The sequence below is a fragment of the Xenopus tropicalis genome, chromosome 1 (assembly GCF_000004195.4).
Source record: "Xenopus tropicalis strain Nigerian chromosome 1, UCB_Xtro_10.0, whole genome shotgun sequence".
In the NCBI taxonomy this organism is placed as follows: domain Eukaryota; kingdom Metazoa; phylum Chordata; class Amphibia; order Anura; family Pipidae; genus Xenopus; species Xenopus tropicalis.
The window spans coordinates 74,752,915-74,770,383 of record NC_030677.2 but is presented as its reverse complement, the minus strand read 5'-3'; the positions used below and the strand labels follow the sequence as shown (position 1 = coordinate 74,770,383).

The window sequence follows — 17,469 nt, the reverse complement described above, 5'->3', positions numbered from 1 at the left end:
TACTGTTTAAATATTTTTTTAATTAGACTAAGGGGCACATTTACTAACCCACGAACGGGCCGAATGCGTCCGATTGCGTTTTTTTTCGTAATAATCGGTAATTTTGCGATTTTTTCGGCGTCTTTACGATTTTTGCGGAGTTTTTCGTAGCCATTACGAAAGTTGCGCAAAGTCGCGATTTTTTCGTAGCGTTAAAACTTGCGCAAAACGTTGCGCCTTTTAAGTTTTAACGCTACGAAAAAGGCGCGACTTTGCGCGCAAGTGTTAACGCTACGAAAAAGTCGCGACTTTGCGCAACTTTCGTAAAGGCGCCGAAAAACTCGCGTTTTTACGCAAAAATCGTAAAGACGCCGAAAAACTCGAGTTTTTACGCAAAAATCGTAAAAACGCCGAAAAAATCGCAAAAATACGAAAAAGTCACAAAATGTTCGTTTCCAATCGGAATTTTTCCAATTCGGATTCGAAATCGTGTCTTAGTAAATCAGCCCCTTAAGGTAGGAGATCCAAATTACGGAAAGCCCCTTATCCAGCCCCAGGTCCCGAGCATTCTGGATAACCGGTCCCAAAATGAGAATTATTTGCTTAAACTAAAGTTTATGAGAGATTGGATTCTGTAATTCATAACTTTCTTGATAATGGGGTTGTGGATAAAGGATCCCATACCTGTAACGGCCCTATTTTATTGTTCAGCCTTCTTCTTATGGCATTAAAACTGTAATCTGGTTGCTATTTACCCTAGCACCAAGGCAGTGGTTTATATGGCAGACTGGACTTAATATATTCTGATCTGAATGATCTTTCAATTAACAAAAATATTTTAATGAATACTATCTCAGAATATCACAGTGCAAAGCCAACTAAAACTTACATTTCAAGGTGGACTAGCTGCACTCTTACTTTATGTTCAGTTGTATTTGCGATGTGCATACACGGGGCAGTTTTTGCACCTGTTTTGCATAAATTGGAGCCACATTTATCTGGCAGCATGTGGGAGGGGCAAAATAAACTCTCATACAAAATCCAATCGTATGTAAAGTTTTAAGCATAAAAAAGTGCCTGGTCAATGGCAGGTGTAAAGTATTCCCTTGCTCCATTATTATGACTATCACTAATATGCAATTATTCTTTCTACCAAATGGAAAGGTAACAATGTATAATATATCTTCATAAGTGCCTTCTCATAAGCAAAATTAAACATTTTTAACCCCACTAAGGGAAAGTATGGACTATCCATTACATCCTTTTCCCCATTATATTTAGTACATTTTCTTTTATTGGCAGTATAAACTCATTATTCCATTTAGTCATTGTATTATCTGTTTGTAGTATTGAAAAAATTATAATCAATGGGATGTCATGCTGCAACACCGTAGTGGTCTTCACACGAAAAATGGAAATGGCATTAGAAAATGATAAGGTTCCGCAGTCTGAAAAAACGAGAAAACCAGAATATCATGTAAAGAAAATCATCATAATAACAGATACATCTAAAAACATGGCAAAGGAACATGGCAGCTGCATAATGTTCTAAAATGTGTGCTACAAAATGTGTGTTTTGAAATTATAACAAATAATATGCCTCTTAGAAACACTCAGTATTACATGGTAGGCCAGTGATCCCCAACCAGTGGCTCTTGAGCAACATGTTCCTCCCCAACCCCTTGGATGTTGCTCTCAGTGCCCCCAAACCAGGTAGATATTTTTGAATTCCTGACTTGGAGGCAAGATTTACTACCAAATAAAGCCTCCTGTAAGCTGTGCCCATAGAGGCTACCTAATAGCCAATCTTAGCTCTTATTTGGCACCTCAATAAATGTTTATGATGCTCATGTTGCTCTCAAAGTCTTACATTTGACTGTGGCTCATGATTAAGAAAGGCTGGGGACCCCTGTCGTAGGGTGTTATATGTAAACTATACTTCTCAGGAAGAACATAGACAATTTGGTATCATTGTTCCTTAAACATGAAGTTGTTTATTTAACTCCAAACACAGAACAGTTATGCAATGTTAATCTTTAAAGCCAGATGGTGTATAATTTCATTAGAAGAAGTATAGTACTTTACTCACAAAGGAGCTCACATGAGGTAGAACACAAAATCACAGAACTCTCAGAACATTCTTTACTCAATAAGGAGATTTTCAGAAAAGCAAGGCAGGTTTCTATACAATGGTTCAGGGGAAACAACCAACAAAGTACACAGTAAAACTGTATGGTAAGTTCCATGATTCTGTGTTTTCGGCAATTGTGTATTAAAAGTACATAATAAAAGGAATATATATATTTTGTTTGTTTTACAAGACAAAGTTTTTCAAAAAGGAAAGAATGATGGTACTTTTTGTATTTTGATAAACTGTAAGACAATACATACCCTTTCCCACTTGCCATCAATTCAAATGCTTCATTGATTTTTTCCAATGGCATTCTTTCGCTCACCATGAAATTAAGGTTAAATTTGTTTGCCATATAATCACCAATGAGCTTTGGTATATCATCCCTGCCCTTAAATCCTATGTATAAAATTTACAACATTTGTCAGTTTTTTTAATCAAGGCTAAATACAATATACAGTAAATATATATACATTAGTGTTGCTTCCTACAAGCACCTTGTTCCTCATATGCCTGCACACCTTGAACTGCCCAAGAATCCAGATTTTTGTATACATCTTATAGTAATGGATTACCAAGTAGTTTTTACTTAAGTATTCAAGCAAATTTGTATACAAAAAAAACCCTTCAATTTCTCAATGTTTAATTTACTTAAATATATAATTTTTAATAAATAGATATTGCTACGTCAGCGGGCTTTGACATGATAAGATGAAAGTGAACTATATTTGTGCACAGACATTTGCGATAGTGCTATCTTTATTTTACTATGGGTTTGTGGGTTCTACTCATTCTAATCTGTGGCTAAAAAATTTCTATGGATTTGTGTTTAGTAATATAATTGATGGGCACAGTTTATTATTCTATACAGAAGGCATGTCCAGAAACACACACAATTATAATACTGTTTAAAGGAACAGTAACACCAAAAAATGAAAGTGTTTTAAAGTAATTAAAATATAATGCACTGTTGCCCTGCACTGGTAAAACTGGGGTGTTTGCTTCAGGAACACTACTATAGTTTATATAAATAAGCTGCTGTGTAGCCATGGGGGCAGCAATTCAAGCTGGAAAAAAGGAGAAAAGGCACAGGTTACACAGCAGATAGCAGATAAGACACCATTGTATTCTACAGGGTTTATCTGTTAGCTGCTATATAACCTGTGCCTTTTCTTCTTTAGAATGGCTGCCCCCATGGCTACACAACAGGTTTTATATAAACTCTAGTAATGTTTCTGAAGCAAACACAAAACTTTTACCAGTGCAGGGCAGCAGTACATTATAGTTTAATTTCTTTGAAATATATAAATTTTTTGGTGTTACTGTTCCTTTAAATAACTGCATAGGCAATCATTCACAAGGTGCTTCAGAAAATGTTGTCACCAGAGTGATTTACGGCTCGGCAAAGAAGACCTCCAGCCATACAGTTGTGCTTTAATGAAAGCTATAGGCACAACAGATTTTCAATACAAGAACCAACTATACTATGCTTACAGGGGCAATATACCCTCTTGGTGGTCCTAATTATTAACCGTAATCTCTGGTTATATTTTTTATAGGCTGGCACCTCCCTCCATGGTTGGATTTCTTGGCAAGACCAAATCATTGGTCTCAAACATTAATCCACTGCTGCTGTAGCTTTTAAAGGAGAAAGCTCTACAAGGCCAATACCCATTTTTGAAGACATAAAGCCACTACAAAAAACAGGTTTCGGGGTGCCATTGTTCATGCAGAATAACATTTCTGTCAATACCAAGTCCTTATTCTGCCACTTTAAATATGGACCATCACTTTCTAGGGACAGGTTTCAGCAAATCATTCCTGTATCGTTCCCTGTATCTGGTGAAAAGGGACAATTTTTAGGGAAAGAAAAGAAGTCTCAGCATTGCTATAAAGACTTGAGGAAGAAAAGAAAGCTTGCTTATTCCTGAAAGTTCTTGTCCGATATTCTGCTTTGTTATTGCACAGGTTTGAGTCAAATGAACACTATTAAAAATTAATCTAAAAAAACAAACTATTTTTGATTTGTACAACAGCACATTTGTTTTTCATAGTTCTCTACCTCCATATGGTAATCCTTTTATGGTTCGTCCCATCATGACTTCACCAGGATGAAAACAAAGTTTATCATTCGGACCTGCGACTCCCAGCAACACAGTGACACCACTACCTATGTAAGTCGATTCAAATGCAGTTTTCTAAATAAAGAATATAAAAAAATATATGATATTGCTGTGGGTGTGCATGTTTTGATTAGTTTACTTCAGTATGCATACCTGCCAACATTCACAATCTAACTAAGCCACATCTTGCCCTAGCCATGCCCATTCATGTCTAAACCATCCACATACCTGATTTCCTACACTTGTATTGTTTCCCACACATTTGTATTGCATATATTCCCTCTATTGGCCAGCACCATCACATTTTCACAAGACAAATAGCAGCTTTGAACTGGCGACATTTTTTTCTCTGACACATCAGGAAAAAAAAAGTTTCTCCAGCAGAGTGCACGACTCGAGCAGACCAGCATGCTGCTAGACTGGAGGGTGTGTTTGGTAACCTGAATTGAGAGTTATCCAAGTACCAAAGTCAATTCCAAAGGGAGGGGGCCAAGTGAGTTAAAGGAGGAGAAGGAAGGAAAGTGATTAAGGGGATGCCGCAGCCTTACTATTACCATTTTAACCTTTAAAATCAACATTGGTTTCTTTGCCAGCTTGAAATCTTTTGCTTCTCTTTTATGCCGGTGGTACATGGACTGTACCTGCCATTCCAAAACTGAACTGTTCCTCTCCATCCCCTTTCCCCTATGCCTGTAGCTATAATAACCATGCTTGTGTTTGGGTGAAGCTTCCTACTACCTCTGTCAAGGGGTATTTTCAAACAATTCCATAATATGCTTTATATTTGCAAAAAAGCAAATTTGCTTTTGTGGCAGATTATGTATTTAAAAGCAGTGTTTTTCTCAGGATCAGACTGGGGGATGTAGGGACCACCGGGGCTGCCCCCTTTGGTCTGAGTGCAGTCAGTTGCCCATAGACATTGCCTGATGAGTGCTAATGACTAAATAGAGTGCACCTGTGTGTAATCTAATGTCAGTACAAATACAGCTGCTCTGTGACGGCCTCAGAGGTTGTCTAAGAGAATATTGGGAGCAACAACACCATGAAGTCCAAAGAACACACCAGACAGGTCAGGGATAAAGTTATTGAGAAATTTAAAGCAGGCTTAGGCTACAAAAAGATTTCCAAAGCCTTGAACATCCCACAGAGCACTGTTCCACCGATCATTCAGAAATGGAAGGAGTATGGCACAACTGTAAACCTACCAAGACAAGGCCGTCCACCTAAACTCACAGGCCAAACATGGAGAGCGCTGATCAGAAATGCAGCCAAGAGGCCCATGGTGACTCTGGACGAGCTGCAGAGATCTACAGCTCAGGTGGGGGAATCTGTCCATAGGACAACTATTAGTTGTGCACTGCACAAAGTTGGCCTTTATGGAAGAGTGGCAAGAAGAAAGCCATTGTTAACAGAAAACCATAAGAAGTCCCGTTTGCAGTTTGCCACAAGCCATGTGGGGGACACAGCAAACATGTTGAAGAAGGTGCTCTGGTCAGATGAGACCAAAATGGAACTTTTTGGCCAAAATGCAAAACGCTATGTGTGGCGGAAAACTAACACTGCACATCACTCTGAACACACCATCCCCACTGTCACATATGGTGGTGGCAGCATCATGCTCTGGGGGTGCTTCTCTTCAGCAGGGACAGGGAAGCTGGTCAGAGTTGATGGGAAGATGGATGGAGCCAAATACAGGGAAATCTTGGAAGAAAACCTCTTGGAGTCTGCAAAAGACTTGAGACTGGGGCGGAGGTTCACCTTCCAGCAGGACAACGACCCTAAACATAAAGCCAGGGCAACAATGGAATGGTTTAAAACAAAACATATCCATGTGTTAGAATGGCCCAGTCACAGTCCAGACCTAAATCCAATGGAGAATCTGTGGCAAGATCTGAAAACTGCTGTTCACAAACGCTGTCCATCTAATCTGACTGAGCTGGAGCTGTTTTGCAAAGAAGAATGGGCAAGGATTTCAGTCTCTAGATGTGCAAAGCTGGTAGAGACATACCCTAAAAGACTGGCAGCTGTAATTGCAGCAAAAGGTGGTTCTACAAAGTATTGACTCAGGGGGCTGAATAATTACGCACACCCCACTTTGCAGTTATTTATTTGTAAAAAATGTTTGGAATCATGTATGATTTTCGTTCCACTTCTCACGTGTACACCACTTTGTTTTGGCCTTTCACGTGGAATTCCAATAAAATTGATTCATGTTTGTGGCTGTAATGTGACAAAATGTGGAAAAGTTCAAGGGGGCCGAATACTTTTGCAAGCCACTGTATATTTATACTGTTGGATATGACATCAGACATTTTAGCATTTCAGGTTGTGTACCTATTTTTTTTATGTTTTGATTTATTCTACTGAACAGTTTATTTATGCCATTAAATGGGTGGTTCACCTTTAAGTTAACTTTTAGTATGTTAAATGACCAATTCTAATCAACTTTTCAATTGGTCTTCAATATTTATTTGTTATAGTTTTTTAATCATTTTTCAAATGCTTTGCAGTTTTTAAATGGGGGTCACTGACCCCAGCAGCAACAAAACTATTGCTCTGTGAGGCTACAGTTTTGTTGTTATTGTTAGTTTTTGTAACTTTCTTTTTTGTTCAGTCCCTCTCCTACTCATATACCAGTCTCTCATCCAAACCTCTCCCTGGTTGCTAAGGTAACTTGGACCCCAGCAACCAAATAGCTGCTGAAACTCCAAACTGGAAAGCTCCTGAACTGAAAATGAAATAACTAAAAAACTACAAATCATCTCAGAATATTACGCTCTAAAACATACTAAAAGTTAACTCAACGGTGAACAACCCGTTTAATATGTCATGGAAAAAGGTGCACCCCACACTATCTTGCATGTTTTAAACTGCTACTAAATTTTCATGTGCTTACAGAATTGGTAAGCAACATTACATACAGAGCTGCAAAAATACAGCCATGAATAGTACAGGTATGGGACCTGTTATGCAAAATGCTGGGGACCTGTTCTATTTCTGCATTATGGGTACTTCCAGAATTTGGATCTCCCTGCCTTAAGTCTACTGAAAAATCAATTAAACATTAAATTAAACCCAACAGGATTGTTTTGCCTTTAATAAGAATTAAATTATATCTTAGTTCACATTAAGTACAATGTATTGTTTTGTTAACACAGAGAAAAGGAAATCTTTTTTTTAAAAAAATGTTTAATTATTTGGAGTCTGTGGGAGATGGCTCTTCCATAATTCGGAGCTGTCATGATAAGGGGTGTATGTATAATGGATCCCATACCAAATTTAATTTTTACATAAGTATTATTTGAAAGAAAAACCTTACCATTGTTTCAATATTTCCACTACATTCAAAGGCAAAATCCACTCCGCCATTAGTCATGTCTCTAATGACCTCTTCTACTGGTTTGTCATTATCCTTTGGGCTTATGCACTCGGTGGCTCCCAACTCTATGGCTTTTGGGAATTTATCCTTATGTGAGCCAACTCCAATAATCCGACCTGCACCAGAGATTTTGCAGCCAATCAAAGCTGAAAACCCCACACCTCCTAAACCAAACACAGCACATGTAGATCCTGGAGGAATCTGGAAAATAAATATTTAAAAATACATTATAGGGAATTAAGAATCCATAATTAATATCCAGACTACAAGCCCATAGAGTATACCTAGGCACATCCACATACTCTGTAACGGACAGTGGATTTATTCATAGCCTTAAATCGTCTTCTTCCATTCCAAGGAATTTAAAAATGCTCCTCTCATTTGTAATTATTTCTCACAGCTTTTAATTTCTCAGCATCATTGTAGATCCAAACATGATCAAAAATTGCTACCCCAGGCATAATATCAGAAATGCTATAGCCCGTTTACCTTAGAATTCACTGCTGCACCATATCCAGTAGCAAAGCCACAGCCAACAATGCAGACCTCAAGAGGAGCAGCAGGGTCCACTTTGGCAACACTTATTTCAGAAACAACAGTGTATTCTGTGAAAGTACTTGTGCCCACAAAATGATAGACTTGTTTGCCTTTGCATGTAAATCTGCTGGTATTGTCTTGCATCAGCCCTGTGTTGTTAGTAAAGCTGGTAAAGAAATAACATTGATACATGTTAGAATTATGCTTTCTTTTTTTTCAGAATTTAGTGCAACACCAAAAAACATGATTTACATTAGGGAATTCCTACATAATTTTTGCACAGAAACTATTAGTCCACAGTGTCAGACTGGGAACCCAGGGGCCCACCAGAAAACCTTTGACCCTAGGTCGGTATTCTTAACTATTTTTCCTCCTTTCCTCACCCAATCTCTTTATTCTGCTAGTCTCTTTTATTTACATTCTAGCGTCTATTCTTCCATCTATTTTTCCTCTTTCTTCCCATTCACAAATTGGGAATAACCATGAAACAGGCCAAATGGTCAGGAGCAGGAGGGCCCACTTACACCTGGGCCCACCGGGAGTTTTCCTGGTATCCTGGTGGGCCAGTCCGACATTGTTAGTCCATGATTGTTATATACTGCTTCACTGTTCATGTGCCGATTATACTTTGATATATCGAAACAATCTTTATGTTAATGATACACGATTAAAAAAAAGATTGGTTGTAATATGTGCCATTATCTGGAAAGATTAGCCATTAACATACAGATATTATGTATACACAAGGGGACACAACAGATTTTTATATTGTCTCATTGCAGAAACAGTTTATCCATGGCATGATAATAAATTTGCTCAGCAAGTGAACAGACGATCATAGAATGCCTAGTATCTGGAAGCAATATCTGTATGTGTATGACAACTTTAGTTTAATTTGAGCAAGGCAAAGCGTGCAATTGCATTTCTGGAAGTGGTAGTTGCTGCCTGTCAAGTACTTTCAAAAGCATTTTCTGAATATACAGTATAACCAGATTTGTAACTATTTGTAACACTAAGGGGCTGATTTACTTACCCACGAACGGGTCGAAATGAGTCCGATTGCGTTTTTTTCGTAATGATCGGTATTTTGCGATTTTTTCGTATGTTTTGCGATTTTTTCGGATTCTTTACGAATTTTTCGTTACCAATACGATTTTTGCGTAAAAACGCGAGTTTTTCGTATCCATTACGAAAGTTGCGTAAAAAGTTGCGCATTTTTCGTAGCGTTAAAACTTACGCGAAAAGTTGCGCATTTTTCGTAGCGTTAAAACTTACGCGAAACTTTGCACCTTTTAAGTTTTAACGCTACGAAAAAGGCGCAACTTTTCGCGTAAGTTTTAACGCTACGGAAAAATCGCAAGATTTTACGCAACTTTCGTAAAGGCTACGAAAAACTCGCGTTTTTACGCAAAAATCGTATTGGTAACGAAAAATTCGTAAAGACGCCGAAAAAATCGCAAAACATACGAAAAAGTCGCAAAATGTTCGTTTTCAAGTCGGAACTTTTCCAATTCGGGTCGGATTCGTGGGTTAGTAAATCAGCCCCTTAGCTTAGCTTTAAATATTCATTTATGGCATACATTTTTTAACAAAATAATGTATGGTGCTGTATTTGAGGCATAACAGACTGTTAGACTATAGGTTTTTTTTTTATCAGAACTGCACTACATCTGAACTTACCTAATTGGATCTAAACTGACACTTAAAGATAATTTTAGGAGTAAACCCAAATCAAAAGTAGAACTTACTCATTTTTGTCACACAGGTTAGCATTTGGACTCTTGCATGCTCTGCATTGTCCACATTGAGGCATACAGAGTGGGATTACTTTGTCACCTAAAGCAAGTAAGATAGAAATATGGAAGGTGCTTTATATAATGTTAGTTAGACATTAGAAGACAGTGTCTCCCTAGAAAAGTGACATTTTGTTGCAGGTACTAAAAGGCTTGTATAGTAGTTCATGTCTTGTTATGGGTTGGCCATTCCACTTACAAATGCACTGTCATAGGGGATCAGCAGCATGGATAAAATGGTGTTAAAAATGTGGGCATGGTCTATTGGAAAACTCTTTCTGATGTAACCGAATGCTCACTGTGCATGTTTATATCTTACTCAGATGGGGAAATTGTAAAAACCGGGGAATGATATGTAGTGACATGAGTCTGGGAGCAGGGGGTTCAAAACTGGGTAACTACAGGGAAATCCGTTGGACTGGGGGGTGCAGGTGCCCCCGCCGGCCGCATTCCCTAACCCCCCCCGGGGCCCCCCTAACCCCCCTGCATGGCCCCCACCCGACGTCCTCCCCGAGAGTGCATAACTTAAACATGTCAGGGGAGGAACAGTCGGGCAGGGGGAGCGCCAGCAAGGGTCGGACTGCGCCGGGGCCCACTGGGATTTTTCCTGGGCATTCAGAATACTCATACAAAACTTACCTGGTTGAACAGTAGTCACACAGTTACCAATGCTTTCAACGATGCCAATGGCTTCATGACCCAAAATAGCTGGAAATTTAGTACCAAGTTTACCTTTGAGTGCAGCAGTGTCAGTGCCACAGATACCAGATGCCAGAATCTACAATACAAGAAAGCAGGTTTAGTTAATAAAAAGATAATAAAGGTGTATTTTTGTCACCAATCTGGACTTAAAGGTTTAATGTTGAATTTGTGATGTATTTGCCAATAAATTTGCATGTTGTAGTGTACAAGTGTAACTTCAGATTGTGTGTGAATGAGCTTGTTATAGGAGGACACTTAAAAGAGGCCATAAAACAACAGCATTAAAGGAATACTGTCATGGGAAAATATGTTTTTTTCAAAACACATCAGTTAAAAGCACTGTTCCAGCAGAATCCTGCATTGAAATCCATTTTTCAAAAACACAAACAGTTTTTTTATATTCAGTTTTGAAATTTCACATGGGGCTAGCCATATTCTTCATTTCCCAGGGTGCTACAGCCATGTGACCTGTGCTCTGATAAACTTCAGTCCCACTTTACTGCTGAGTTGCAAGTTGGAGTGATATCTCCCCCCCCCCCAGCAGCCGATCAGCAGAACAATGGGAAGGGAGCAAGATAGCAGCTCCCAGTAGATATCAGAATAGCACTCAATAGTAAGAAATCCAAGTCTGGCTTGGGACTCCTCCAGATACATGGGAGTAGGAGAAACAATAGGTTATCTGATAGCAGTTCTAAGGGCTCTGGCACACGGGGTGATTAGTTGCCCGCGAACAGGGAGATTTGTCGCGGGCAACTAATCTCCCCGTGTGCCAGAGCCCTAATGTGTAGCGCTGGCTTCTTCTTAAAGCTCAGACTCAGGCACAATGCACTGAGATGGTGCCTACACACTAGTATTACAGCTAAAGAAATACATTTGTTGGTTCAAGAATATTTTAAATGTATAAGTTAAATTAAACGCTAAAGTAAAAAAGTCCATAATATTGGAGGTTATATAATATATATGTATAACAATTATCACTTGTATAGCTGCGCAGAATGCTTTAGAACTGTTCTTTAATTATCATGTACATAATAATTGGTGTTGGTATTGAAAATGATTCTGTCTGTACAAAGTATAGTTAATAAGGAGTTCATTGTACTAACCCTTACACTAATAGCAATTTCTTGGCCCCATGTTTTTTTTGCAAATCCATACATGCTGGTTTGATTTTTGCTCAGATCTCTATGATCATAACATTTATAAGCCACCACGCCTTTGTCACCACACCTATGTTGGGGTAAACCTCTCTCTCCAAGGAGAAAAAGTAGGCTTTTAAAGGGACATGATACAGCGTTTTTCAACATGAGCTCTATGGGCTTGGGCTGAACATACTTTTTCCCTGTTGATTTAATTAAGAAATATTTATGGGTTCTGTTATTTCTGGCACTAGAACATGAAGCCAATTTCACTTTTGCACTTTGTGTGACTTTCTGATCCCAATAAACTTTAAAAGAGTTGGTAAAGCTAATTATCAGTCCATTGAGAAGCCCCTGATACTGAGCTGCTCAAAGACCACAACTTAGAGAAGGGAAGGATTTGTTTATTCAATGGTTTATAGGGAGCTCTGAAAAATTTTTCCTGTTTATAAAGGAAAGAAGCGATTAAGTTCAGTGAAAATAGCCCTACCTTTAAATTAGTGCTTTATAATGGCAAGAAAAATAGGAACAAGATGGATTTTTGTTATTTTAAACAATCGGTATAATGTAATTTCAACACAAGTCCTATTTATTGAGTTCATTTTTAGTTAGGGCATTTTAGGGTGTAAGGGAGCAAACTCAAATCTCTGAAGAAAGCGGCTCACAAAGCACCACGGTCAGCCAGAAAATGAATAAAACTCAAACTTTATTTACATTCTTAAAAACCCAGAACACCTGACGCGTTTCGTGCGTACCCGCACTTAATCATAGGCATTTAATCACACACATTTTAGGGTGTATACTGTCATGTATCACAGCCATAGTTACACCAGCTTTTAATTCCTCCTAATATGCATGCTTAACATACAAGTAGAAACCGAGAGAGAAAAGGGGCTCATTTATGCAGAGCTCATTATCTGCTTTCAAACTATTTTTTCTTATTTAGGGGGCAGAAGAGGGTAGTAATGGTCATAGGCGGAGAGTGACTTTTTTGTTTGGGGAGGCTAAAGTTGGGCCATACAGAGACTGATCTAAAGCTAATGTGAGACTTAGTGGATTCGCTGCTGGTGTAAAAAATGAAACTCCCAACTACCTCTTGCCATTCCCACTGACTCCCAGGGATACTGTGCAAAAGCTCGGGTAGGGGGGCTTTATTACCCTAAAATGCTTAGGATGTAAAAGTATCCATACATGCACTTCTGTGAGGGGTTCTCCATCCATTTGTGTTTGGGATCAGTTTGCTTAAAGGGGTAGGTCACCTTTAAATTCCCTTTTAATATAAGGTAGACATTGATATTTTTTGCAGTTGGTTCTCTTTTTTCTTTTTAATAATTTTTCAGTTATTTAGCTTTTTGTCCAGCAGCTTTCCATTTGGTATTTCAGCAGCTATCTGGTTGCTAGGGTCTTATTTATCCTAGCAACCAGGTTGTGGTTTAAACAAGAGATGGGAATATGAATAGTTAAGGGGCCTGCATGGAAAAATAAGTAATAGAAAATTACAATAATAATGAAATTGTAGCCTCGCGGAGCAATACTTTTTGGCTGCCAGGGTCAGTGACCCCGATTTGAAAGCTGGAAAGAGGCAGAAGAGAAAGTCAAATTATTCACGAACTATAAAAAAATTAATTAGGAAGACCAATTGCAAATTTGCTAGGAATAGGCCATTCTATAACATACTAAAAGTTAACTTAAAAGTGAACCTCCCCTTTAGATGTGTTTAAGTTTTATAGAGAGAGAGGCAGTGGGTACTGACATCCCAGGCACATTATATACAGTGAGACGCAGTCTGTATTTACAAAACCAGCACATTACATGCCATGAGAAGCAGTGGGTACAGATGGCAGATATTGAGGCCCTGGCACTATAACACTGGCACCAATATACAACATTGGCCCCACTGTAACTAACTAGAAATGAACAATGACAAAAGTAAAAAACAAAATAGAGCAAAAAACAACAAATATATAAAAGCACAATGAGCTTTTTCGGGGGAAAGAGTTCCATCTGTCAGGGTAGGGGATAGGGATTTTATAAATGTCAGGTCAGGCAAAAAAACAATTTAATTTCAACTAGTGATTCAGCCTTTAGAACTGTATAGTACCTGTGTATAGTACCTGCGTATAGTACCTGTGGGAGTGGGATGAAATCTGCAGCAAAAGTTGAGAGTTGGTTCTCAGGTAAAGTTACAGCTGCAGATTCTTCTTTTCAGTCTTCATTTCTGCACTGCCTTCAGTTTGCAAAATCTCCCGATCCCTGTGTGCATCTGTGCTTTGATTGGTCAATTTTACTGTCTGTCAAGAAAGCTGTGCTCTGATTGGAGAATCACACAATCCACCAGAAGAAAGATCCAGTCGGGCACAGCAGAACCGGAGCTTGCAGGAACAGAAGAGTTGCAGGACAGTGCAGAAACGGAGGGAGGTTTTTTTTTTTTAGTTTTTTTAAGGTGCCAAGCAGGTTTGGGGAGGCTTAGCGTCCCCTAGCCTTATTGAAAATCCGCCTATGGTAATGGTTAAATTTAAACAGTGATCATTTAGTGCTTCATAGTGTAAAACTAGTAGAATATATTATAAAACAAGCCCTATTCATTTTGTTTACATAAGGCACTGATGTATATTGCTGTCTTAATTTGATTAAGCTACCATGTTCCTTACCATAGCTAAGCAGTTCTACTAAAGGCAAGATATAGTATGGTTTGAAAAACTTCTCTTGGTTTAAAACAGGAAAAATGTATTGAGTTATAGATGAAAATCTGGAATTGAATTAGGAATTGCTCACTGAATTTAATCTGGTGTAAAATTCTGTAGATAATTGCCTGGGTGGCCTGATGGAACTGCACAGCTTTACAATCATTACAATACAGGGACCCCAAAGAAGTAAGCCTAGGAAAGCAGGTGGAGAATCTGGGGCCATAATGGAGTGACAAATAGAACCCAATATGTAGGGTTGGAGCATTATGGGAGTTGTAGTTTCAGGGCTGTAGTTCCAAAAGGGAGTGATATAGGAGCCTTTAATTAAAAAGGGTCCTGGGGGTCAGAGGTAGTCCTACCTGTACAGCAAGGAGCAAGCAGCTTGCTTCTATCCCTCCCTTTTGTGGTGGGGTAGGGGGAAGGGTTTAATAAGGAGCTTTGTTGCAGCAGTTGGGGGGCTGGGTCTTTGCACATGGTGTTTTAAGGATGTGTGTTAGGGCTAAACTCATCATGCAACAAGATTTTGAACTATCATACAAAATGCGATTCCCACAGATGCAGTGTAAAGTTGGATCAGATAAAGTCGGATGGTGTGTTTTGTCCCTGCACCTTCATCCAACTGTTAATGTATTTCAATGAGAAAAAATAGTCATTTTATCGCAGTGTTCCCTTTCAACAGGTCTGTTGTGTAGTTTTCACATCAGATTTTTCTATCAGTCCCATTATTGATCCATACAACTACATCCAACACCATCCTACAAAATCTCACATGGAGTTTAGCCAGTAACCTATATTGAGTTGTTTTACTATGTGCAGCATTCAGCTGCTAACCAATATTGCAGAGATACTGGTTTATTTCAGTAGGTATTTTTGTTTTTGTTTTGTTTGTTGCAGTTGTAGTTTTTGCACCCAAGTCAACTTTGTACCAGTGTAATTGGGCTTAGGGGGGTTATGGGAAGGGGTTTGGTAACTGAAGCCACCCAAGTCATGCAAGTGCTTTTCATTGGCTTTGCAATAAAAAATATTTTAAGTAAAAATCACAGTACCTTAATTCTGACTTCATTAGCTTTTGGGGGAGCGACTTCAATTTCCTCAATTGTAAGTGGTTTGTGATCTCCCCATGCAATAGCCGCCTTACATTTGATCACCTTAAACATAAATTGCTTGTGTCAGATTAGGTTAAAAATCACTGCTGTACATCATTAAAGAAAAACACTTTGGTATTCAGTGCATTGTTTCAACTTGTATTTTGATTTAACCATATTTAAAAAGTGCAATTTTTCACCCATGTTTGAACAAATCTGTCATAAACTGCATTTCTTTGTACAATACATAATGCACTGTTAGCTTGGTGTTATTAATAGGAAGTTACAATGGAGTGTATGCCTGCCTGTTACAGTATAATGCTAACCATGCAGACCTGGGCATATAGGTAAGCCATAACACATATCTCCAAGTATATCTCCTAAATGTACTGAACTGAATCTGTTTTTAAAAATATCACATTCAACAACTAAAAAATCAGGCAGATTATATGTTAAAAATGCCATATTTATATCTTTAGACCGTTCACACATGCTGTGTGTGCATTATTATTCCAGCAACACCATTTAGCTGAAGATACAGCAACAAGCAGGAACAACTAGCAAAATAAACTTATTATAGAACAAAATAGATTCAATTTGCACCATAAAAATGGATTCAATTTTTATCATAAAAGCATCATGAAAATAAGCAACATAGAATATGCTGAAAGCATTTATTCAGTTTGTTTTGCTTGCAGTATTAAGTTCGGCACACACAGTACATGTAGTAATAACATCCTATTGACACGAGTATTTAATATGAAAGAACATTACAGTACTGCCTTTTCTATTAGTGTCTGAGAAGTTAGTAAAGGTGTAAGTACTTGTCCTGCAGTATCCATGTCTGTGGTGTCTTCAGCAAGTATTCCTTTCAGTGACAAGCCTGAATGAAGAGTGCTTTTTATGAACTGGGACTACGCCTTTTGAGCAGTATTCAGGCATACGATTGGTTTGATTTGTATCCAAAAAGTTTTTAACTCTGACTGCCTTCTTAAGCAAACAGAATTATTATCTTGGTGCATCTATTTTTTGAGTGACTGGGTTAAAGAAAAGTGTTTGTCTAACATTAGGTGTGGACTGATAAACGGAATCAGGAAGTTTGACTCTTTCTTCGACTCCATTACACAAGTATCCTTAAAAATGTACGTTTTAGGTATAACAATCGAAAGAAACTTACCAAATTTTTTTGTTGTTGTTTAGAATGATTGTACTTTGTTATTTGACCTAAGTTCTTCCAGTCTCATCTCTGCTACTTTGCTGCAGCTACTGCTCTGCTTCCTTGCATGCAGCCATAACTGGTTCTGGTTTCCAGCACTAACTTTCTGTTACAGCCTTTGTCATATCTGTTGCAGGTAAAGGGGTTGTTTACCTTTAGGTTAACTTTTAGTATGCTATAAAATGTCTTATTCTTAGCCACTTTTCAATTGGTCTTCATTTTGTGTTCATATTTTTAAAATAGTTTTTGAATTATTTGCCTCTTTCCAGCTTGCAAATAGGGGTCACTGACCCTGACAACAAAAAAGTTTGCTCTTTTAAGCTACTACCATAGAGCAGATCCTGCTATTCTGGGGGGGTCCTGGGGGACATAGTGGCACTGACCACAGGTGGTCTATGGTAGTACCCTACCCTGGCCTTTATAAATTTTAAATCCTCCGCTTACACACTCATTTGTGGGCAGAAGGGGGTTTGGCCTCAGGGTGTGTGATGTCCTGAAGATTTTTTTGCTGGGGGGCCCACCACTGCTTTTTATTCCTTTTTTAGGCTAGATGTGTTACTTATAAGTATAATGTTTGGACACTAGCGGGAGACCGTGAATAAGGGAAAAAAACGAGAGTTCTACTAGGGTGGAGCTAAGAGGTATATAAAAGAACATAGTGCAGGACACCTGGTGTGCACCATGAGAAGAGATCTACTGGA

The 17,469-nt window shown here is 38.5% G+C and overlaps 1 protein-coding gene across 1 annotated transcript; it reads right to left on the bottom strand.

Moving 5' to 3' along the window:
- Nucleotides 1-1,250: 1,250 nt before the first annotated feature.
- On the bottom strand, nt 1,251-16,432 carry LOC100488099 (NADP-dependent alcohol dehydrogenase). The gene is made up of 9 exons (XM_002934771.3): nt 16,377-16,432; nt 15,514-15,615; nt 10,582-10,720; nt 9,898-9,985; nt 8,102-8,315; nt 7,553-7,813; nt 4,173-4,308; nt 2,371-2,509; nt 1,251-1,427 (listed from the first exon to the last, which is right to left on the bottom strand). The coding sequence occupies exons 1-9, from the start codon at nt 16,392-16,394 to the stop codon at nt 1,403-1,405; spliced, it is 1,122 nt and encodes a 373-aa protein (XP_002934817.2). The 5' UTR covers nt 16,395-16,432; the 3' UTR covers nt 1,251-1,402.
- Between the last annotated feature and the right edge of the window lie 1,037 nt (nt 16,433-17,469).

Excerpts from the sequence above, each read along its gene's own strand:
- LOC100488099 (XM_002934771.3), bottom strand. Across the intron at positions 10,721-15,513 it reads CTAATGAAGTCAGAATTAAG|ATTCTGGCATCTGGTATCTG; the intron begins GTACTGTGATTT and ends CTTGTATTGTAG. Across the intron at positions 4,309-7,552 it reads GTGGAAATATTGAAACAATG|AAAACTGCATTTGAATCGAC; the intron begins GTAAGGTTTTTC and ends TTCTTTATTTAG.